This window comes from Oncorhynchus nerka, linkage group LG10 (genome assembly GCF_034236695.1).
Source record: "Oncorhynchus nerka isolate Pitt River linkage group LG10, Oner_Uvic_2.0, whole genome shotgun sequence".
NCBI classification, from domain to species: domain Eukaryota; kingdom Metazoa; phylum Chordata; class Actinopteri; order Salmoniformes; family Salmonidae; genus Oncorhynchus; species Oncorhynchus nerka.
In genome coordinates, this window is record NC_088405.1 from 65,937,671 (window position 1) to 65,963,612 (window position 25,942).

Sequence of the window (25,942 nt, forward strand, 5' to 3'; positions counted from 1 at the left end):
TCAGCTGATGGGGATCCCTAATAAATACAAATACAGACCGACAGACAGTAGTCATGAGGGAGCAGTATTTAGCTGTGACAGACAGACAGACACTCTGCAGGGCGGCCTCTGCTCTGGCCAGATAACAGCTACAAGGATATAAGCCCCCACACTGTGTGACTGGGATCAAATGAGCACCCAGCCCAGCCATAGGGGAGCAGCGGGACATCGCACGTGCACGCGCGTACAGATACACACAAGGACACACATGTACACAAACCGTGCACACATACAGAACCAGTCAACATTTTGGGCACACCTACCCATTGCAGGGTTTTTCTTTATTTTTACTTTTTTCTACACTGTAGAATAATAGTGAACACTTCAAAACTATGAAATAATACATGAAATAATTTAGTAACATAAAGGTGTTACAAAAATCGAACTATATTTTATATTTGAGATGTAAGGGCTATTTGACCAAGAAGGAGAGTGATGGAGTGCTGCATCAGATGACCTGGCCTCCACAATCACACGACCTCAACCCAACTGAGATTATTTGGGATGAGTCGGACTGCAGGAAGTGAAGGAATAGCAGACAACAGGTGCTCAGCATATATATGAACTCCTTCAAAACAGTTGGAAAAGCATTCCTCATGAAGCTGGTTGAGAGAATGCCAAGAGTGTGCAAAGCTGTCATCAAGGCAGGGAGGCTACTTGGAAGAATCTCAAATATAAAACATATTTTGATTTGTTGAACACTTTTTTGATTACTACGTAATTCCATATGTGTTATTTTATAGTTTTGATGTCTTCACTATTATTATACATAAAAAAAAAAAAAAAAAATAAAGAAAAACCTTGAATGAGTAGGTGTCCAAACTTTTGACTGGTACGCACACAAACAACACATACCTCTAAGACACACTATAAGAGCCTGATTTACCCAACAACCTTGGCTTATAATGTTAACGTTGATTCGGGAGAATCAACAGTTCCTCTTTCATACAGAAAATCTATGCAGTTTACACAGTCTATTCACCATCAACATCATAAGTGGAAATCCTTCAACGGCAGGATGAAAACAAGTCTAGCCTCAATTTTCTACAGTTTACTTTTCTTCACCTGAAGAGGGCAGTGTTTCTATTGGGAAAATCTACAGTGAGAACGTATAGTACAGTATAATGCGGCATGCATGTGGAAGCAGCAGACTGAAAGTAAGGAACGCTTGGAGGGATCCCGCTTTTGATTAGTTGTCAAATAAAACTGCTTTCATTTCACTTGAAGCACAAGAATATGGTACAGCGTATGTCATCTAGGTTGGATAACTACATTGCATCGTAAGAAATAATGTCACATCTAATTGTAGAGATAACGTAAGATTGAGAACCATGTCTGAAGAGGCTGAAAACATCAAATCAATGGACGTGTGTGTGTGTTTGTTTGTGTGTGTGTGTGTGTGTGTGTGATGAGGGGGATGGAACTGGCTCTAGAGGGGGGTGATGGGCACAACTCCCCACCATGTCACTACCAATCAAATCCCAGTGGTTAGACTGGGAGACATACAATGATGGGAGATGGAGGGAAGGAGGGAGGAGAGATAGATACAGACAGACAGGGGAGGGGAAATCATATTGCATCAGAAATGAAATAGAGTTAAATATTACACACACATAAAGACAGAGAGAGAAATACAGAAAGGGAAGACTGAGCAAAATAGGAAGCAGAAGAGGAGGAGGAGGAGGAAAAGGAGGAGAGGAAGCCAGACATACAGAAAAGCAGCCTAGGGAGGGGTAGAAGAGAGAGAAGGGAAAAAAAGGGAGAGAGATAGACTGGTAGCCCATCCCTCCCCCAGCCCTCTTTTCCACATGGCAGCCTCTGCCTGCTTATAGAGTTCAGAGCCTAATGGAGGGGAGCTAAGTCCATGGCCACTCAGCGGATAAACGTCTGTGTTTCTCAGAGAGAAATAGAGCGATGGAGACCGGCGACACTGCATGGATGCTTTTGTGGGATGCGTTCAGGCAGAATGACACAGGGCCATGGTGGTGGTGGCACCACACTGGTGGCCTCTCTGTCACAGAGCACAGTGACTTCAGTCAACTTAACCTTCAGCCATTTAACCTCTTGAAGCTAGGGGGCACTATTTTTATGTTTGGAGAAATAAAGTCCCAAAGTAAACGGCCTATTTCTCAGGACCAGATGCTAGAATATGCATATAATTGACAGATTGGGATAGAAAACACTCTAAAGTTTCCAAAACAGTCAAAATTTTGCCTGTGAGTTAAACAGAACTGATATTGCAGGCTAAAACCTGAGGAAAATCCAATCAGGAAGTGCCCCTGTTTTTGAAACCTCTCTGTTGTCATGCATCCCTATTGCCCATTTAAAGGGATATCAACCAGATTCCTTTTTCTATGGCTTCCCTAAGGTGTCTTTAGACATAGTTTCAGGCTTTTATTTTGAAGAATGAGCATGAACGACCACATTGCGTAAGTGGATAGGTGGGGGCTCTCAGAGTGAGTTGTGCGCAAAAGAGAAAGGCGGTCATTGTTACTCCCGGTCCTAGTGAAAAGCCAACTGTCCCGGTTGATATATTATCAAATAGATATTTGAAAAACACCCTGAGAATTTATTATAAAAAACGTTTGACATTTTGGATATAATTTGGAATTTTGGTCTGCGTTGTCGTGACCGCTCTTTCCGGTGGATTCCTGGGCATAACGCACCAAACTAAAAGAGGGATTTGGATATAAAAAATAACTTTATGGAACAAAAGGAACATTTGTTGTCTAACTGGGAGTCTCGTGAGTGAAAACATCCGAAGTTCATCAAAGGTAAACGATTAATTTGATTGCTTTTCTGATTTTCGTGACCAAGTTACCTGATGCTAAGTGTACTTATTGTTTTGTCGAGCGATCGATAAACTTACACAAACGCTTGTATTGCTTTCGCTGTAAAGCCTAATTTCAAAATCTGAGACGACAGGTGGATTAACAAAAGGCTATGCTGTGTTTTGCAATATTGCACTTGTGATTTCATGAATATTAATATTTTCTAGTAATATTATTTGACTGTGGCGCTATGCTATTCAGCGTTGCTGATGACAATTATACCGGATCCGAGATGGGTGGTTCAGAGAGTTTAACGCCACCACCACCACTCAGCACTTTACTGGATCACCCCACTGTAAATACAGGGAAAGATGACCCGCTAACAATCGCTGTCCATCCATACAGGGCTGAAATGTGGATCTTTGACATCCCTATGTCGTGTCTTTGGCTATGCCAGATTAAGTGATATGACATGCTATTCTATAAAATAATTTCTCCGTAATTAATATCACCTGATTGAGCTAATGATGTAAATGTAATTAACTAGAGAGTCGGGCACCACAAAATAATATTTATAGAGCTGTTATCTTCCGAATAAACTCTTAAAGACCTAGTAATATTTTACATCAATAGCAGTCAATATCAGTTGTCATCTTAATTCAGTCTCATCTGAAAGTTGTAAATTCTTGGTTATCTACACGAACCCTGGCTAACAATTTGAATCAGCAATACAAAATTGGGTTTAACTATTTATTTACTAAATACCTAACTAATCACACATACACATAATTAAATCATAACTTGATTACAAATTACGTCATAAAGGAAAACGTCCCTGGCGGGCGGAACAGATATGACAGCTTGTTACACAAAGGAAAAGGGCTGGGTTTGAGTGAAAGAGCGGGAAGACTGAGGGACACAGGGAGAAGCTGTGCTATCGTAAATACAGTATCTGATGCATTCTAAATTACCGCCCATTTGGAAAAGGAAAATGCAATAAATATTTACTCTGAGCTGCGCTTCGGTAGGTTGGTGGTAGATGGAAGGCCGTGTTGCCAAACCGAGTCCTTCGAAGAATGTCTCTGGTTGTCAATTGGATACGTTGTAGTAACGTCGTTGGGTGATAGACGGGATACTCTGTCTGTTCCTTCCTAACCCTCGTCGCATCTGCTGTTGCTAACTCAACGGCTAGGAGGTATCACTTCTGTAGTGAATAAGAGTTCAAAGTTCATACCATTCGCAACCAAAGCTCACGCTGATGTTGGCTTCGTTCTGTAGTTATCATCTGAACCATTCTGACATAGGACCGTCGTCCTACATCCTCGGAACAGTAGGTTATATTGTCGTCAAGGGCTTATATAGGAAAGGGAGAGGAGGGCTTGTTTGAAAAGTTCTATAGCCCATGTCCCTTCACAGGGGCGGGCCACTGATTGAGCAGAGCCCTGTCTTATGAAAACCCAAATCTCACATTTTAGAAGCTAAAATCACATTTCATCCCATCACGAATAATTGAATATTCAAACATTTAAATTGAACAACAATTCCATGTGAATCCGATAACTCTGATGTGTAGACTTTCCACTGTAGAGTTTATGTCATCTTATCATTGATGAGAATGTCTCAGATGACAATGAATATGATGTCAGTTCGGTTAAGTACCACCGCATATGTTCAATTGGTTCATTTCAGAATATAGTTAATTTCCCCCCACCTTCTGATGTTCCCAGAATCTCTATGTTAACCAAGGGTTTTGCAAATGTAACCTCAGTAGTGTAGAGAGAGGAAAAAGGTGGAAAGAGGTATTTATGACTGTCATAAACCTACCCCCCAGGCCAACGTCATGACACCTATAACACTTTATTCCAACACAGAGACACTCACTCCAGCACATAACAGTAACATTACTCAACAACAAATAGACTTCTCAAAATGACTGCTATGCATGTCTCTAATGGGGGCCAACATGTAGCCTAGTGCTTCCCCATGGGTCTCTCTGTTGAAGTTGCAGTACATGATTCTTTCAAGAAGAGAGGTCTTACTTTTAACACTGAGCTTTAAAAAAATGGACATTGGAGAACACAGACATTCCAGGATAAAGAGGGAGTCTTCCATTTGACACTGAGATCCATATGTATAAAGCCATGAAACATGGGGGTCTTCAGTGACTTACTTTTGACGTTGAGGTACATGGACTTGCTGACGTCAGCTCCCACGTCATTGCTGACCTTACACAAGTAGTAGCCGCTGTCCTCCTCCAGCACGTGTTTGATTAGCAGAGAGCCGTTGACCAGCACCTGGATACGGAAGCCTGAGTTCAGGGCTATATGCTGGAACTGGGGAACTCCCGCTCCTGGGGACGGAGAGAGAGAAAGGGAGGGGTGGATGGAGGGAGAGGAGGAAGGGGAGGTGTAAGATGTTTTAATAACACCGTTTGCATGGTTTATGATCAAATTAAGAGAAATTACTACATAATGGATGGAAAACTATGACCCCTTATTGATGTCACTTGTTCAATCCACTTCAATCAGTGTAGGTGAAGGGGAGGAGACAGGTTAAAGAAGGGTTTTTAAGCCTGGAGACAATTGAAACATGGATTGTGTCTGTGTGCCGTTCAGAGAGTGAATGGCACATATTGACCCTTTTTTTAGGGGGTAGATCAGCTTTAATATTGCAGATAGATTGTAGCTTTCATCAATCGAACATCTCTGAAGAGACCTGAAAATAGCTGTACAGCGACGCTCCCCATCTAAACTGACAGAGCTTAAGAGGATCTGCAGAGAAGAATGGGAGAAACTCCCCAAATACAGGTGCGCCAAGCTTGTAGCGTCAAACCCAAGAAGACTCGACGATGAAATCACTGCCAAAGGTGCTTCAACAAAGTACTGAGTAAAGGTCTAGGTATTCTTATGTAAATGTGATATTTCCAATTTTTTTATGATACATTTGCAAGAATTTCTAAAAACCTGTTTGTGCTTTGTCATTACGGGGTATTGTGTGTAGATTAAGGAGAGAAACAAAAACAATTTAATCTATTTTAGAATAAGACTGTAACGTAACAAAATGTGGAAAACGTCAAGGGGTTTGAAAACTTTCGGAATGAACTTTATTTTTGTTAGCTGCATGTGTGACATAACTCCACTAATGCTAAACTCCGCAACAACAAAAAAGAAACGTCCCTTTTTTTGGACCCTGTCTTTCAAAGATAATTTGTAAAAATCCAAATAACTTCACAGATCTTCATTGTAAAGGGTTAAAACACTGTTTTCCATGTTTGTTCATTGATCCATAAACAATTAATGAACATGCACCTGTGGAACGGTCGACACTAACAACTTACAGACAACTTACAGTAGGCAACTAAGGTCACAGTTATGAAAATTGTAGAAAGAGGCCTTTCTACTGACTCTGAAAAACACCAAAAGAAAGATGCCCAGGGTCCCTGCTCATCTGGATGAACATGCCTTAGGCATGCTGCAAGGAGGCATGAGAACTGCAGATGTGGCCAGGGCAATACATTGCAATGTCCGTACTGTGAGACGCCTAAGACAGCGCTACAGGGAGACAGGAAGGACAGCTGATCGTCCTCGCAGTGCCAGACCACGTGTAACAACACCTGCACAGGATTGGTACATCCTAACATCACACCTGCGGGACAGGTACAGGATGGAAACAACAACTGCCCGAGTTACGCCAGGAACGTACAATCCCTCCATCAGTGCTCAGACTGTCCACAATAGACTAAGAGAGTGTGGACTGAGGGCATGTAGGTTCTCAACAGACATCACCGGCAACAACGTTGCCTATGGGCACAAACCCACCGCTGCTGGACCAGACAGGACTGGCAAAAAGTGCTCTTCACTGACGAGTCGCAGTTTTGTCTCACCAGGGGTGATGGGCGGATTTGCATTCATCGTCGAAGGAATGAGTGTTTCACCGCGGCTTGTACTCTTAAGCGGGACGAGGTGGAGGGTCCGTCATCGTCTGAGACGGTGTGTCACAGCATGAACGGACTGAGCTTGTTGTCATTGCAGGCACTCTCAACGCTGTGTGTTACAAGGAAGACATCCTCCTCCCTCATGTGGTACCCTTCCTGCAGGTTCATCCTGACATGACCCTTCAGCATGACAATGCCACCAGCCATACTGCTCGTTCTGTGCGTGATTTCCTTCAAGACAGGAATGTCAGTATTCTGCCATGGCCAGCGAAGAGCAGAAATTCAATCCCATTGAGCACGTCTGGGATCTGTTGGATTGGAGGGTGAGGGCTAGGGCCATTCGCCCCAAAATGTCCGGGAACTTGCAGGTGCCTTGGAGGAAGAGTGGGGACACATCTCACAGCAAGAACTGGCAAATCTGGTGCAGTCCATGAGGAGGAGATGCACTGCAGTACTTAATGCAACTGATGGCCACACCAGATACTGACTGTTACTTTGATTATGAACCCCCCTTTGATCAGGGACACATTATTCAATTTATGTTAGCCACATGCCTGTGGAACTTGTTCAGCTTATGTCTCAGTTGTTGAATCTTGTTATGTTCATACAAATATTTACACATTGTGGTAAACCGTGGGGTGTTGGGTTGAGCGTGCAGAGATTGACACAGAGACAGGGAGGTTTTAGTCTGCAAAAACAACTTTACTAAGACAGAAAATAAACATAAAGAAAATCACTTAGGTTTGGCTCGGTCCTTCTCTACTGTGGCTTGGTGTCGGTCTCTCCCAGTTCTCTCTCGCGGTGTGCCACTGTACTTCTTTTATTTGGCCTCCACGGCTGGTTGGCACTTTCCTCTAATTACCTTCACTTAGAGCTGTCCATGTCAGGGTGCCCAGCTCCCGTATTCCCAGCAGAGGGAGCCAACATCGCCTCACGTACCTCCCCTCTATTACCATCCCCTGGGATAGACCTCCTGGGATACCACAACATGTTAAGTTTGCTGAAAATAAACGCAGTTAACAGTGAGAGTATGTTTATTTATTTGCTGAGTTTACTTAAGATATCATTTGCAAAGATTCAATCAATTCTATAACATTTCTAAAAAATAATGTTCTTTTAATCAATTACTATATTTGAGTTTAACCTCTCTGGTACAATACGCTAGCGTCCCACCTCGACAACAGCCAGTGAAATTGCAGGGCGCCAAATTCAAAACAACAGAAATCCCATAATTAAAATTCCTCAAACATACAAGTATTAACCACCATTTTAAAGATAGACTTCTTGTAAATCCAACCACAGTGTTCGATTTCAAAAAGGCTTTACTGCGAAAGCACACCATGCGATTATGTTAGGTCAGCACCTAGTCACAGAAAACCATACAGCCATTTTTCCAGCCAAAAAGAGGAGTCACAAAAAGCAGAAATAGAGATAAAAATTAATCACTAACCTTTAATGATCTTCATCAGATTGCACTCATAGGACTTCATGTTACACAATACATGTATGTTTTGTTCGATAAAGTTCATATTTATATCCAGTTTACATTGGCGCGTTATGGTCAGAAATGCATTGCCTCAAACAAACATCCAGTGAAAGTGTAGAGAGCCACATCAAATTACAGAAATACTCATCATAAACATTGATAAACGATACAAGTGTTAAACATACGAATAAAGATAAACTTCTCTTTAATGCAACCGCTGTGTCAGATTTCCAAAAAGCTTTACGGAGAAAGCACACTGCAATTATGTTAGGTCTGCACCTAGCCACAGAAACCCATACAGCCATTTTCCAGCCAAGGAGAGTGTCACAAAAGTCAGAAATAGCATAAAAATTAATCACCTACCTTTGATGATCTTCATCTGGTGGCACTCCCAGGTCTCCATGTTAGACAATAAATGTTCGTTTTGTTCGATAATGTCCCTCTTTATGACCAAATACCTCCGTTTTGTTCGCGCGTTTTGTCCAGTAATCCAAATGCTTAAAGGCGCGTGCACTAATAAGTCCAGACGAAAAGTTTTTTTAAAGTACAATAAAAATTAGTAGAAACATGCCACACGATGTTTAAAATCAACCCTCCGGTTGTTTTTGTCAAAAATAATATTTCAACCGGACAAAAGCTTCGTCAATAGGAAAGGAGAAACAAGAAAGGCGCGTTCCCGATCAGGCGCATGGCTGATGAATGGAAATTTCCACTGGCCACTGATTGAAAGTGCTGTATTTCCCTCATTTTTCAGAGTAAAGCCTGAAACAATGCCTAAAGACTGGCCACATGTAGAGGAAGCCATAGAACTCGTGAACTGGGTCCTAAGTCTTTGTATGATGGATAGGCTTTCAATGGAAAAACAGCCTTTCAAAATAATAGTACTTCCTGGTTGGATTTTCCTCGGGTTTTCGCCTGCCATATCAGTTCTGTTATACTCACAGACATTATTTTAACAGTTTTGGAAACTTTAGAGTGTTTTCTATCCATAATTCTACTAATTATACGCATATCCTATCTTCTGGGCCTGAGTATCAGGCAGTTTAATGTGGGCACGCTTTTCATCCAAAATTCTGAATGCTGCCCCCCCTACCCTAGTGACGTTAACCACAATTTATGTTGTATTATTTGTTCTTTCTCTTATGGTGGATTCAACTGAAATTGCAACCTTTCTATGGCTTGTTTAAAAATATTAATATTTTGGAGATTATTTCATTTTCAAATAACCGAAAGTGAGAGGTTGTAATCTGAATAAAGGGAAAGGGCCATTCTTGAACTTGGGGTGAGACAGTTTTACTAATCTGCTATATAACCAGTTTTAAGTATAACTTCTGTATGACTGACACCTTTAGTGAGAGGTTTAATGCTTTAATATTTAATGATTTCTGCCCTCGGAATACATATTCATTATTTAAATAGGCCTGTTTAATTATGTCTGGCTTGCTGTTCTAAATACAATTGAATATGTTTTGCTCATATAATTGAAAAAAACAGGCAAGACCATAAGCAAATATGTAAACTGGGATATGACTAAAGAGTTAATCAGGGTGATTTTCCCACAAATATATATTTACCTTTCCATGGTAGCAAGATCTTATCTACGTTTGCTAACTTTCTATTAAAATGTATTGAAGTGAGATCATTTCTTTCTTTCGGGATATGAATACAGAGTATGTCCACATCACCGTCAGACCATTTTATTGGTAAACTACACGGTAATGTAAAAGTTGTATTTTTTTGTGATCCCATATGTAATATAGAACACAATTTGGTTGTAATCCAGAGAGGTTAGAAAAAGTATCTACATCCTCTATGAGGCTGTGGAGGGATCCAATTTGTGGATTTAAAAGAAAACATGAATTATCAGCGTACAATGACTTCTTTGTTTTTAAACCCTGGATTTCTAGCCCCTTGATATTATTGTTGGATCTGATTTAATAGCTAACATTTCATGGCCATAATAAATAGATACACAGATAGTGGACGACCTTGTTTTACTCCTCTTAACAGTTTAAAACTTTCTGAGAAGTAGCCATTATTTACTATTTTACACATAGGGTTACTATACACAACTTTAACCCATTTTATAAGAGATTCTCCAAAATTGAAATATTCCAGGCATTTATATATATATATATAAACTCCAGTCGTACTTTATCAAAAGCCTTTTCAAAGTCAGCTATGAATACCAGGTCTGATTTCCCAGATGTCCATAGTGTTCTATTGTTTCCAGTACTTGTCCTATATTATCTCCAATATATCGTCCATGTAAAAAAACCTGTCTGATTAGGATGAATAATATTCGACAATACCTTTTTAATTCTATGCATTTTGCTTGAATTTTTGCATCACAACACTGAAGTGGAAGGGGACTCCACTTTTTTCAATGGACTGGGTCTTCATATTTACCACTTGGATACTGTTTCAGTAATAGTGGCAGGTAGCCTGGTTAGAACGTTAGACCAGTAACTGAAAGGATGCGAGATTGAATCCCTGAGCTGACAAGGTAAAAATCTGTTGTTCTGCCTCTGAACAAGGCAGTTAACCCACTGTTCCTAGGCTGTCATTGAAAATAAGAATTTGTAAACTGACTTGCCTAGTTAAATAAAGGTAAAAAAAAATATATATATATATAATGAAATCAGGCCTTCTTGTCGAGTATCTGATAATCTACCATTTTTATAGGTGTGCTACATGCTAATAACGGTCCTCTGAGTATTTCAAAAAATGTTTTGTATACCTCCACTGATATGCCATCCAGCCCTGGATTTTTCCAGACTTAAAGGCTTTAATTGCATCAAGACCTTCCTCCTCTGTAATTTGGCCTTCACATGAGTCTTTCTGCACAGCTGTTAATTGTACATTATTAATAGAAAAATAATCCATACAATTAACTTCGGTTAGTGGAGATGGAGGAGATTGACACTAAAACATATGCTTTAAGTACTTTGCCTCCTTTTTCAAAATATGGTTTGATGAATCATGGGTGACTCCGTCATTTGTAACAAGTTCCAGTCAATAATTTTTGGTAGAATTTCTATGTTGAAGATAAAAAAAATATTTGGTGCATTTTTTCTGATATTCCATCCAGTTCGCTTTACTTGTATAATATATATAAATTAGATTTTTCTGGAATAAGTTTTTATTTTAACTAATTTATGTGCCTCTATGGTACACATTGACACCTTATAGAGTCCATGCCCTGACGAATTGAGGCTGTTTTGAGGGCAAAAGGGGGAGCAACTCAATATTAGGAAGGTGTTACTAATGTTTTTTACACTCAGTGTATATTGTGGTGCTATTTACCTTTGGAATACTTCCACACTATGGTAGGGACGGGGTATCCCTCTGCAGAGCAGTTGAGGATCACAGCTTTCCCATAGATGCCATCCTGGTCCTTGGGCTGCACCACAAATTTGGGAGGGACTGGTTAGGAGAGGAACAGAAAAAAGGTAATTGATTATTGTATACCTTTATTTAACTAGGCAAGTCAGTTAAGAACAAATTCTTATTTACAATGAGGGCCTACCCCGGGCAAACCCGGATGACGCTGGGCCAATTGTCTACCTCCCTATGGGACTCCCAATCACGGCTGGATGTGATGCAGCCTGGATTAACACTGGTTATACTGTTATGGTGTTTTAGTTTGAGTTTGTAATACCTTGTGGCTTAAATAGTGGAAATTAGAAATGATATATTTTCACACTAAGTGTAAGAAAAAAAAAAAGGAGCCAATGCTAACGTAGATTAGCATATTAGCAGGGTTGGGGTCCATTCCATTTCAATTCCAGTCAATTCATAAAGTAAACAATATTCAAATTCAAATTTGTTCCACATTGAAAAGCATCGAAGATAATTGGAATTTCAGTTTCCTTTGTGAATTGACTGGAATTGAAATTAAATGAACCCCAACCATGCATTTTAGCCTTCAGTAGTGGAATAAGTGGCATCTCACATCACAACATTAAAATACAATTACGGTAATCACTGCTATTGGGATTACATGCTGACCAGAGCAAAAGCGTCGCGTGCTCGAGTGTTGCAAAATGATCACATACATGTTATTCAATCATTGCACCCATACTGCTCATGCGCGTCAGCGTAACCTGGTGCTAAAATAGAATTTGGTTCTATTTCTGATGCTTAACGCGCTGCAAGTCCTGCCTTAAAGGTGTTTGGGGTCAGCCAGGATGTTCTGGAGAGGGTGTACAGCAGCTTGGTGGAGAGCATCCTCACGTTCAATATGACAGTCTGGTAATCTGAGCATGAGGAGCAAAAACAAACTGACCAGAATAGTAAACACAGCCAGCATAGTAATTGGTCGACCACAGGCACATTTGAACATTCTGTTCCACAAGGCAACCAAAAAGAAGGCACTGGCTGTCATTGGCGACCCCTCCGACCCTCTGCACCCTCAGATTGAGAGGCTTGCCTCTGGCCGGCACTTCAGAATGCCCATGACCAAGAAGAACATGTTCAAACATGAATTCGTTCCTTGTGCTGTTGGACTACTAAATGCAAAGTAAATTGTATCGGTATAAAGTTGACGTCGGGAGTTTACATACACATTTAACATTTAACATTTAAGTCATTTAGCAGACGCTCTTATCCAGAGCGACTTAACCTTTGCCAAATACATTTAAACTCAGTTTTTCACAATTCCTGAAACGTAATCCTAGTAAAAATTCCCTGTTTTAGGTCAGTTAGGATCCCCACTTTATTTTAAGAATGTGAAATGTCAGAATCGTAGTAGAAAGAATGATTTATTTCAGCTTTTATGTCTTTCATCACATTCCCAGTGGGTCAGAAGTTTACATACACTCAATTAGTATTTGGTAGCATTGACTTTAAATTGTTTAACTTGGGTCAAATGTTTCGGGTAGCCTTCCACAAGCTTCCCACAATAAGTTGGGTGAATTTTGGCCCATTCCTCCTGACAGCTGGTGTAACTGAGTCAGGTTTGTAGGCCTCCTTACTCGCACACGCTTTTTCAGTTCTGCCCACACATTTTCTATAGGATTCAGGTCAGGGCTTTGGGACAGCCACTCCAATACCTTGACTTTGTTGTCCTTAAGCCATTTTGCCACAACTTTGGAAGTATGCTAGGGGTCATTGTCCATTTGCAAGACCCATTTGCAACCAGGCTTTAACTTCCTGACTGATGTCTTGAGATGTTGCTTCAATATATCTACATAATTTTCTTTCCTCATGAAGCCATTTAGTTAGTGAAGTGCACCAGTCCCTCCTGCAGCAAAGCACCCCCACAACATGATGCTGCCACCCCCGTGTTTTACGGTTGGGTGGTGTTCTTCGGCTTGCAAGCCTCCCCCGTTTTCCTCCAAACATAATGGTCATTATGGCCAAACAGTTCCATTTTTGTTTAATCAGACCAGAGGACATTTCTCCAAAAAGTATGATCTTTGTCCCCATGTGCAGTTGCAAACCGTAGTCTGGCTTTTTTATGTCAGTTTTGGAGCAGTGGCTTCTTCCTTGCTGAGCGGACTTTCAGGTTATGTCGATATAGGACTTGTTTGTACTGTGGATATATATACTTTTGTACCGGTTTCCTCCAGCATCTTCATGAGGTCCTTTACGGTTGTTCTGGGATTGATTTTGCACTTTTCGCACCAAAGTACGTTCATCTCAAGGAGACAGAACGCATCTCCTTCCTGAGCGGTATGACAGCTTCAAACACCTTCAGGCGTTTGGAAATTGCTCCCAAGGATGAACCAGACTTGTGGAGGTATACCGTTTTAGTTTTTTGAGGTCTTGGCTGATTTCTTTTGATTTTCCCATGATGTCAAGCAAAGAGGCACTGAGTTTGAAGGTAGGCCTTGAAATACATCCACAAGTACACCTCCAATTGACTCAAATGATGTCAATTAGCCTATCAGAAGCTTCTAAAGCCATGACATCATTTTCTGGAATTTTCCAAGCTGTTTAAAGGCACAGTCAACTTAGTGTATGTAAACTTCTGACCCACTGGAATTTTGTGATACCGTGAATGAAGTGTGAAGTGAAATAATCTGTCTGTAAACAATTGTTGGAAATATTACTTGTATCATGCTTAAAGTAAATGTCCTAACTGACTTGCCAAAACTATAATTTGTTAACAAGAAATGTTTGGAGTGGTTGAAAAACAAGTTTAATGACTCCAACCTAAGTTGATGTAAACTTCCGACTTCGACTGTATCTAGTGCATGAATGTATTACTGTCTTCTATGTTTTTAGTGTATGCAACATGGACTGACTGGTTTAAATGTGTATGATGTGAGAATGTATGTGACTATTTTAATGAAGGTGATGTCGAAGAAAAATGTTCATCCTGGATGGACAATAAAGATGTATTCTATTCTATTACATTCTATTCAATATCCTCATTGTTTTTAGGAGCATACACCCAATGCCATCTCCTCGTAGATTTTTAGGAGCATATACCCACATGGGTGATTAAAAGATTAACCGAGGTCCACCCTCCAGTCAGTTGTGGAAACGCACCTTAAAGTAGTTTGCCAACCGCCATATGAAGTCCAAAGAAGAAGAAGCAGCTTGAAGGAAGGAGGAGAGATGACTAGAAACAAATTTGGTTTTACTGTTTTATCTGTGGATTAATTGTCTGAGTAAAGGACCTTGTGAATTTCAGGTAAAATAACAACCCAATGTTTATATCCCAGGACAAATAAGCTAGCAACAGCAAATTAATATAATTGGTTCAGAGCTTGTTTTGATATTTCAACCTGCGTGTCCTGATCGCTACTGGTGTGGGTGGACAAAATCAACTTGCGTGAGATAGCGCACGTGGACGCACTTGTTCGCACACATTTGTGTGGTCTGGTCAGCATGTTAGGGTTATATTTTGTTTAAGCATATAGTTTTGCCAAGTTTTCCTGTGCTATACCCAACATACTGTATAGGCCTAGTGGTAGGTTGATTTGGATTCACTCCAACTGTAGGGGAACATATGAAGAGAGTTGTATCTAGCTAAATACTTGCAAAACTGCCAAATACCTTCTAGACTCATATCTTTGAGTAGGGTCAAGCCCTCTCGCCCCTTTTCCCCATCCCCACCCTCCCCTCTCTCCCCTATTCACCCTTCTCCACCCCGCCCACCCCACCTCCCCCCTTTCTCCCTCCCCTCCTCACTCACCCCTGACAATTAGCTGACTCTGGTGTTCCACGATGGCGGCCTGGTTGCGTGCAATGCAGGTGTAGTTGCCATTGTGCAGGAGAGACAGGTTGGAGATACGCAGGGAGCTGGTGAAGTCTATGTTGTCAATGGTTACACTCAGGCTGGCCGGGATTGGCTGACCGTCCTTCTGCCATGTGATGAAGACAGGCTGGTCACCTGACATCACCACACACGGAATGAACACACGCTGGCCGATGGAGAAACGAGGGAACTCGAAGGGATGGATGGTGGGAGGAACTACGGGAGAAAGAGAGGGGTTGAGTTAAGGCAAGCATATTTATTTATGTCTCTAAAAGCAAGGATTCAACTATTGTATTTATGCACCATTGTAAGTTTAGCAGGTACCATCCTGTGAAACCCCTGTGAAAAGATGTCCCTAATCAACCATCATCACATTCAGTCCATCACCTTATTAATAGCATGTTTTAACACAGTGGAGATGCAAGTGAGAGAGAGAGAAACTGATTTTATTTCCCATTGTGGGGAGGCAGAATTCTCACTGAAATAACACAAATATGCCTGACTGCATGAGCATGGATGTGCTCTCCCTCTCCCTCTCTGGGGACACTGTAGACATCGTGAGAAACAGATGCTTTGGAAAATGAATGATTTAAAATAACATTGGAATAAGCAGCACTTCAGCGCTTATTTAATTCACAACAAAGTAGGCATAATGGGCTCCTGGGGATTCCCTCTCCTCTCCTCAGCCTCGGAATGCTAAGCAGCCAAGAGGCAAATTAGGCAGAGTGGGAATGACAGTGTTCCCAGCTTTGTCTAGGGTCGTAGCGTGTGATTTCCCCCCGCCTTGCACACTCGTTAACGTGTAAATCACCAACAGTGTCACCAGCACTGTGACACCATCATACCTTTTCCTCCATGCTTCACAGTGGGAACCACACATATGGACATCATCCGTTCACTTACTCTGTGTCTCACAAAAACACGACAACTCTCAAATTTGTACTCATCCGACCAAAGGACAGATTTCCTTTTTTTTTAAAGAACAGATTCTTATTTTACAATGAAAGCTTACCCCGGCCAAACCCTCCCCTAACCCAGACGGCGCTGGGCCAATAGTGCACCACCCTATGGGACTCCCGATCACAGCCAGATGTGACACAGTCCAGGATCAAACCAGGGTCTGTAGTGACGCCTCTAGCACTGAAAAGTAGTGCCTTAGACCGCTGCGCCACTCGGGAGCTTGGCCCATGCGAGTCTCTTCTTCTTATTGGTATCCTTTAGTAGCGCTTTCCTTGCAGCAATTTGACCATGAAGGCCTGATTCACGCAGTCTCTTCTGAACAGTAGATGTTGAGATGTGTCTGTTACTTGAACTCTGTGAAGCATTTATTCGGCCTGCAATCTGAGGTGCAGTTAACTCTAATGAACTTATCCTCTGCAGCAGAGGTAACTCTGGGTCTTCCTTTCCTGTGGCGGTCCTCATGAAAGCCAGTTTCATCATAGCGCTTGATGGTTTTTGCAACTGCACTGTAAATTTTCCGGATTGACTGACATTCATGTCTTAAAGAAATGACGGACTGTCATTTCTCTTTGCTTATTTGAGCTGTTCTAGCCATAATATGGACTTCGTCTTCTTCCAAATAGGGCTATCTTCTGTATACCACCCCTACATTGTCACAACACAACTGAAACGCAAGGCACACCTGTTAATTGAAATGCATTCCAGGTGACTACCTCATGAAGTTGGTTGAGAGAATGCCATGAGTGTGCAAAGCTGACATCAAGGCAAAGGATGGCTACTTTGAAGAATCTCAAATATAAAATATACAGTGTTATTTCATAGTTTGATGTCTTCACTATTTTTCTACGATGTAGTAAATAGTATACATTTATTAAAACAATGGAATGAGTAGGAGTGTCCAAACTTTTGACTGGTACTGTAGCTCTAGGTCGTGGAGCCCTACGTTATATGTTTATTAACTGAGTCTGGCAGAGTGAGACCAGGTTTGAGTGCGTACTGTACCTTTCACACTGATGTGCACACTTTGGCTGGTGGAGAGAGAAGGTGAGACCAGCACGCTACACGTGTACTCGCCCTCATCCACATCCTTCTGTACATCATACAGCTTTAGCGTGCCATTGTTCTCAAACGCCCGCTGCCGGTGGTTATAGGGGAGCAGGTTGGCATCCTTGTGCCACTTGATGGAGTAGTACGGGTAGCCAATGACGCGGCAGTGGATATACATGTCCCGCCCAGCAATGGCAGTGAGGTTTTTCATTGGTCGTATGCTGGCAGGCCCTTAAAGGAGACAGAAGAGAAATACCTCTCTTAAAATGATTTTGAGGCTAAGAAATGTGAAACTTTAGAAGTGTGAGATGTTGATGTGTCAAAAACCATGGATACAGACAGTGATTCATTCTGAAAGACAAAGGAAACATTTACTGGGGATTGTAACATATTAAAACAATATCTTACTGTGGATAATAGATTAGTATAATATCAACACCTCTTTTCCCTGTAATTAGTAAATACAGGGCAAGAATGTACATTAAAAAAACATTTACAAAAATAAATACTTCTCTATTATAAAGCAGTGCTCATTTATGTAAATTATTGCCATTTATTTCCTATATTAGTCTTATGGAATAATAGCAATATAAAATCACCTCGTCCGGGGACCTATCCATAGCTGAGTGTTCCAGGGGGGGTTTACCTACCTTCCAATTTTAATCTCTCTGAGGTGAAGTGAATATTATTATACTGTTCTAGCACCTGCTAGACGCCAGCCATGATTGCATTTGACAAGCATTAGACAATGTTCCCACTCATGAACCTATTATCAAAACTATTACTCATGTTCCCCCTGCTCTCTCTTTCACACTGCTGGAAAACTCACAGCATATATAACAAATATGACTCCATAATACAGCCGCTATCAGGGATACTGACCGACTATAAGTATATTTGACATACTGTAGATCAGTGTTTCCCAACCCTGGTCTTCCAGTACCCGCAACAGCACACATTTTTGTTGTAGCCCTGGACAAACACACTTCATTCAGCTCAATGAGGACCTGATGATTAGTTGACAAGTTGTCCAGCATTTCAATAAAAATGTGTACTGTTGGGGGTACTCGAGGACCAGGGTGGGGAAACACTGTACTAATCTACAGTTGGATACTGTAGCTCGATACAGTGCCTTCAGAAAGTATTTACACCCCTTGACTTTTTCCACATTTTGTTGTTACAAAGTGGGATTAAAATGGATTTAATTGTAATTTTTTCTTAACGATCTAGAAATTCTAACATTTGTAAAACATTTATGAAAATCATACACTTATATATCTTGATTAGATAAGTATTCAAGAGTCAATACATGTTAGAGTCACCTTCGCAAATGATTACAGCTGTGAGTATTTTTGGCTAAGTCTCAAAGAGCTTTCCACACCTGGATTGTGCAACATTATTATTAAGTCATTTACATTACATTACATTTAAGTCATTTAGCAGACGCTCTTATCCAGAGCGACTTACAAATTGGTGCGTTCACCTTATGAAGTCTTCAAGCTTTTGAAATAAATAAATAAATTCTCCCCAATTTCTCCCCAATTCCGTGATATCCAATTACAATCTTGTCTCATCCTTGCAACTCCCCACTGCGTTCAAGAGAGGCAAAGGTCAAGTCATGCGTCTTCTGAAACATGACTTAAGCCATGCTTCTTAACACCTGCTCGCTTAACCCGGAAGCCTGCTGCACCAACGTGTCGGAGGAAACACAGTTACAACCGTAGTCAGCCTGCAAGCGCCCAGCCCGCCACAAGGAGTCGCTAGAGCGCGATGAGCTAAGTAAAGCCCCCCCAACCTTCCCCTAACCTGGATGAGGCTGGGCCAATTGTGAACTGCCCTATGGGAGTCCCGGTCAAGACCGGATGTGACACAGCCTGGGATCGAACACCAGGATGTAGTAACGCCGTGACACTGTGATGCAGTGCCTTAGACTGCTGCGCTACTCGGGAGGCATAGCCCATCTTTCTGATGCTGTATGGTCAAAATAATATGATATTGTTGCCACCTGTAGTATTGAATGCAAGGGAAGCCATCAACCATTTGGCCTCCCATCATAAAAAAAATACAATAACAGCCAATCAGCGTAGCACTAAACTGATTGAGCTCAACTGAATGGTCCTGGCGCACCAAAAAAAAAAAGTGTCAATGGAAACCAGCTTGGATTTGGCTTCACAACAATCACATCACATCAAGCCAAAAGTAATTTGACAGAAATAAACTTGAATTGTTGCATCTCATTGTGTTGTTGTCCTCCGGTGGCTAGTTAGCCAGCTAGCTAAAATTGTCCCTTTCCTAAATTAGCCATGGATGGAGATAGGGATTTGGACTTGTGGTTTTACTTAATTCTCTGTACTGGCCAAGTATTATAACGATGATTCTGATCCAACTGTAAATTCATACATGGTGCCTCTGGCCTGAGAGGATGGAAGTTCAATATGTAGCTAGATGTAGTAAGCTAATGTTAACTAACTGGCTAATTGTTGCCCATGAGTTTTGCTAGCGAGCAAGCATTTTAACCAGGTAGCCTAAGACAACAAAAACTAAAAGTGTGTACTGTACGACAGAGTCCACCTTTACTGCAACATGAAAGAGAAGAGGATGGCATTGGCGTTTCTCTACAAGTAGGGTGAGTCAACAAGTTTCTTCTACACGCAGACACACACAAACAAACATAAATCAGAACCATGGACAGAACCATGGACAGCCACATGATATTTAGCCTATTGGTTCTGATTTATGTTTGTTTGTGTGTGTCTGCGTGTAGAAGAAACTTGTTGACTCACCCTACTTGTAGAGAAACGCCAATGCCATCCTCTTCTCTTTCATGTTGCAGTAAAGGTGGACTCAATTGTTTTTGGAATATTTTAGTTGTCACTGTATTAGACTAAGCAGAGGTGATTTGATGATGTTGAAATGTTGAAGTTGAAATGGTGCTGGAATAGTGGAGGCAGCTCCTGTTTTCTTGCGGAAACTCTCCAGTGTTCTAAATCAATACTACAGGTTTGGAAACATTAAATTGATTTTTTAAATTGATTGACAATTTTTTACCCCTTTTTCTCCCCAATTTCATGGTATCCAATTGTTGTAGTAGCTACTATGTTGTTTCATCGCTACAACTCCCATACGGTCTCGGGAGAGATGAATGTCATGCGTCCTCTGATACACAACCCAACCAGCCGCACTGCTTCTTAACACAGCGCACATCCAACCCGGAAGCCAGCCGCACCAATGTGCCGGAGGAAACACCATGTACCTGGCAACCTTGGTTAGCACGCACTGCACCCGTCGCACCACAGGAGTCGCTGGTGCGCGATGAGACAAGGGCCGACCAAGCCCTCCCTAACCCAGATGACGCTAGGCCAATTGTGCGTCGCCCCACGTACCTCCCGGTCGCGGCCGGTTACGACAGAGCCTGGGCGTGAACCCAGAGTCTCTGATGGCACAGCTGGCGCTGCAGTACAGCGCCCTTAACCACTGCGCCACCCGGGAGGCCCTGACCATGCTGTAGTTAATGTAACTGTTTGTTACATGCAATATCCTTTGCTGACTCCACCGGACAGATGTTGCTCTCCAGTTTTGTGATGAAACAAAGGTGTGATTCAATTTATTCTGCCACTGTGTCTTAATTTCTTGGCCTTAGGCCTATATATCACAGTGGCAAGGCATTTGAACTAACAGGTTCATAGTGCAAAAAACACAATTAATCACAAGACTGATTGTAATATGGCCGTTGTTTTTCGGCTTGGTTTTCCCAGTTATTTTCCCCATGCACTGCTACTGCCAGCAAATGAGTTAGGAAGGACACCTGCATCTTTGTAGTGATTGGGTGTATTGGTACACCATCCAAAGAGTAATTCATAACTTCCACATGCTCAAATGGATATTCAATGTCTGTTTTTTTTTTTTTTTACCCATCTGCCAATAGGTGCCCGCCCTTCTTTATGAAGCATTATAAATCCTCCCTGGTCTTTGTGGTTAAATCTTCTCAACTGAGGGACCTTAGAGATTATTGTATGTGTGGGGTATAGAGATGAGGTCGTCATTCAAAAATCATGTTAAACACTATTATTGTACACAGAGTGAGTCCATGCAACTTGTTATGTGACTTGTTTAGCAAATTATTACTCCTGAACTTGTTTAGGCTTGACGTAACAAATGGATTGAATACTTATTGACTCAAGACATTTCAGCTCTTCTTTGTATACATTTTTAAAACATAATTCCACTTTGACATTATGGGGTATTGTGGGTAGGCAAAAACAACAACAATGTCATCCATTTTAAATTAAGGCTGTAACACAACAAAATGTGGAAAATGTCAAGTGGTGTGAATACTTTGAAGGCACTGTCGAATAGAAGACAGTTTAACTATGTGGTGGTGTGCACCTCTCGTGCATTGCACAGGCATCCACGCTGCTACTCTCTTTAGCACGATTAAGGAGCCAACGATGCGAGAAACAGTCATTACACTATCTCCACAATGGCACCTGTGGAGATGTATCTTCTATGCTTGGCTGCATTCAGTGGTGTGCTCTGCGCTAGGCTAGCTAGCCTACTGACCTGGAGACTTTAACATCCCTTCACTAAGCCCAAGCTAAAGCTGCAACATGGTGATTTCCAGTAGGGTTGTCATGATACCAGTATTGAGTTCCTAGGATACCTAATAATTATAAGAATTTGTTCTAAACTGACTTGCCTAGTTAAATAAAGGTAAAATTAAACAAATTAAAAACTGATTTTCCATGGCATAAAGGAAAACACAAAGCAGACTAAACTCTTTGGTCCTTTAAAAAACCTACTCTATGTAAAATAGTGTGTGCTATAGCCTGGAAACGAAACGTGATTCTAGTTGACAACATAAGGTTGCTTGTTTCCAACATTAAGACTGTTTTCCTTCATGTTTTGTTTCCTTGCCACGATGCCTCTGAATATCGCGATACTGGTATCGTGACAACTCTACTTTCCATGGGGCAAACCATCAAAAGGAGTTATTCAATCCGTAACACAGGCCATATGCCTATCCTTCTCTGTTAGGAATTAGCATTAAGTAGAGGATGGAGGGCCTGGAGTCTCTAGATAGACCCCCAGAAACCATGGTGACAGTCAGTCCTACAGTAGCTGGCTTTAAAGCTGCATGGCACCTCCCTGCTGAGTGTAGATTGCTCCTCAGTCATATGCTAGTGCAAGTGTAAATCAACTTAATGGTGTCCCAATATCAAGCCATCAGCGGGTGTTAGATAGCGGTAACGTCTCTAATGCCCTGACAGCAGAGAGTGATGATCGCAGCACTATACGAGCCCCTAGGATAATTTGCCATGTTCTGAATAGGAAATGAAAGCAAAAGGGGAAAAGACAGAGGAACTAGTTGACACAAAGAGACCCACATCGACAGACAGGACGACAGATGGGGAAAAACAGACCAGATAGAACACACATCAACACACACCCAGACAAAGACACACAAGTACACAAACGCAGGCACACGTAAACCTCTTTGTGATGACAATACAAGAAGGAAAGAAATAAGCAAATGGTGCACAACTAACACAGCACACACAGAAAACACACACACAACCAACATAGAGACCCTGGAAAGAGCTCAAAAGAGGTTATTCTGGCACACTCAAAGGAGCTTAGCAAAAAAAAACATGGATCAGGAAAAACAACAACAAATTAATTCATAAACATGTGTAAAATGTAATTGTTTTGGAGGAGCTGATCTGACAAGCACCTCTTACGTTTATTCGCGCCTGGTAGGAGACCGCCCCGGCCGAATTGTTGCAGATGCACCGGTAGACACCCCCGTCCGGCCCCGTGGTCTGGCTGATGTTCAGGTGGCTGACCACATGGCCCTCCTGGCTGGTGTAGTGGCCGATGCGGTGGCGGGAGTCCCTGATCACCGGCTCGTCGTCCAGCGTCCACATCACCCTGGGCTCCGGAGTGCCTTTCACCGTGCAGAACAGTGAAACAAACTCGTTGGTTCCAAACACTTTCTCACTGAAGGAGGAGATGATCTTGGGCGTGCCATCTGGAGAGAAGTGGAGAGGGAGACAAGATTGGAGGTGGGTTAGAGCTAAAGGTGTTTCTTCTAGTAGATTGGAGGTGGGTTAGGGCTAAAGGTGTTTCTTCTGGTAGATGGGTTAGAGCTAAAGGTGTTTCTTCTAGTAGATGAGAGGTGGGTTAGAGCTAAAGGTGTTTCTTCTAGTAGATGAGAGGTGGGTTAGAGCTAAAGGTGTTTCTTCTGGTAGATGGGAGGTGGGTTAGAGCTAAAGGTGTTTCTTCTAGTAGATGGGAGGTGGGTTAGAGCTAAAGCTGTTTCTTCTAGTAGATGGGAGGTGGGTTAGAGCTAAATGTGTTTCTTCTAGTAGATGGGAGGTGGGTTAGAGCTCAATGTGTTATAGTAGATGGAGGTGGGATAGAGCTCAAGGTGGTCTAGTAGATGGGAGGTGGGTTAGAGCTAAAGGTGTTTATTCTAGTAGATGGGAGGTGGATTAGAGCTAAAGGTTTTTCTTCTGGTAGATGGGAGTTGGGTAAGAGCTAAAGGTGTATGTTCTAGTAGATGGGAGGTGGATTAGAGAGGTTTTTCTTCTAGTACAGTGGTTCCCAACCAGGGGTACCAGGACTTGGTACTGTGTGTATCAAGAACGGTCTACCACATAAAGGACATCCAGCCAACTTGACAGTACTGTTGGATTGTGCATTGGAGTCAACATAGGCCAGCATCCCTTTGGAACGCTTTCGACACCTCGTAGAGTCCATGCCCCAAGAAATTGAGGCTGTTCTGAGGGCAAAAGGGGGTGCAACTCAATATTAGGAAGGTATCCCCAATATTTTGTACACTTTGTGTATGTCAGTCTCATTAAGACAGAACTGGTAGTGTACAAGCTAAACCTTTAATAACAAGGTACAAGATAAGACATGAACTGACATGACACTTTCTCAGATGGGTGGCCTAACGAAAACTCACTCAAGGCCACGCCTCCAACAAGCCACACCTCCAGATCCACAGGTGGCCGCAGCTACAATACATTTTGTCCAAATTGATTTTATTGTACTTAACACATGCCAAAAGCATACCTAAAGCACTCAAATGCATTTAAATGCATTTACAGTGCATTCAGAAAGTATTCAGACCCCTTCACTTTGTTTTCCTCAATCTACACACTATATCCCATAATGACAAAGCAAAAACAGGTTTTTAGATTTTTTTTTTGCACATTTATTAAACATAAAAAACTGAAATGTAACATTTACATAAGTATTCAGACCCTTTACTCAGTACTTTGTTGAAACAACTTTGGCAGCGATTACAGCCTCAAGTCTTGGGTATGAAACTTGGCACACCTGTATTTGGGGAGTTTCTCCCATCCTCTGCAGATCCTCTCAAGCGCTGTCAGGTTGGAAGCGGAGCGTTGCTGCACAGCTATTTGCAGGTCTCTCCAGAGATGTTAGATCAGGTTCAAGTCCGGGTCTGGCTGTGCCACTGAAAGACATTCAGTCCCGAAGCCACTCCTGAGTTGTCTTGGCTGTGTACTTAGGGTCTTTGTCCTGTTGGAAGGTGAACTAGTCCGAGGTCCTGAGCGTTCTGGAGCAGGTTTTCATCAAGTATCGCTGTAATTTGCTCTGTTCATCTTTCCCTCAATCCTGACTAGTCTCCCAGTCTCTGCCGCTGACAAACATCCCCACAGCCTGATGCTGCCACCATCATACTTCACCGTAGGGATGGTGCCAGGTTTCCTCCAGACGTGACACTTGTTATTCAGGCCAAAGAGTTCAATCTCGGTTTCATCAGACCAGAGAATCTCATGGTCTGAGAGTCCTTTAGGTGCTTTTTGACAAACTCCAAGTGGGCTATCAAGTACTTTTTTACTGAGGAGTGGCTTCCGTCTGGCCTCTCTAACATAAAAGCCTGATTGGTGGAGTGCTGCAGAGATGGTTGTCCTTCTGGAAAGTTCTCTGGAGCTTGGTCAGTGACCATCAGATTCTTGGTCACCTCCCTGACCAAGGCCCTTCTCGCCTGATTGGTCAGTTTGGCTGGCCGGCCAGCCAGCTCTAGGAAGAGTCTTGGTGGTTCCAAACCTCTTCCATTTAAGTATGATGGAGGCAACTGTGTTCTTGGGGACCTTCAATGCTGCAGAAATGTTTTTCTACCCTTCACCAGATCTGTGCCTCGACACAATCCTGTCTGCTACGGGCAATTCCTTCAACCTCTTGGCTTGGTTTTGGCTCAGACATGCACTGTCAACTATGGGACCTTATATAGACAGGTGTGTGCCTTTCCAAATCATGTCCAACCAATTGAATTTACCACAGGTGGACTCCAATCAAGTTGTAGAAACATCTCAAGGATGATCAACGGGAACAGGATGCACCTGAGCTCATTTTCGAGTCACGTAGCAAAGGGTCTGAATACTTACGTAAATAAGTTGTTTTTTTTTTCATTTTAATTTAATCAATTTTAGAATAAGGCTGTAACGTAAAAAAAATCTGTAAAA

The 25,942-nt window shown here is 42.0% G+C and overlaps 1 protein-coding gene across 1 annotated transcript in view; it reads right to left on the minus strand.

Moving 5' to 3' along the window:
- Positions 1-25,942, minus strand: part of LOC115135869 (cell adhesion molecule DSCAM-like) — a 134,245-nt gene that overhangs the window by 48,673 nt on the left and 59,630 nt on the right. The window contains exons 5-9 of the mRNA XM_029671022.2: positions 23,179-23,475; positions 17,403-17,678; positions 15,378-15,656; positions 11,537-11,656; positions 4,981-5,160 (exon numbers count right to left, since the gene is read on the minus strand). Of these exons, the coding sequence (XP_029526882.2) occupies positions 4,981-5,160; positions 11,537-11,656; positions 15,378-15,656; positions 17,403-17,678; positions 23,179-23,475 (1,152 nt within the window). The remainder of the gene's footprint in view (positions 1-4,980; positions 5,161-11,536; positions 11,657-15,377; positions 15,657-17,402; positions 17,679-23,178; positions 23,476-25,942) is intronic.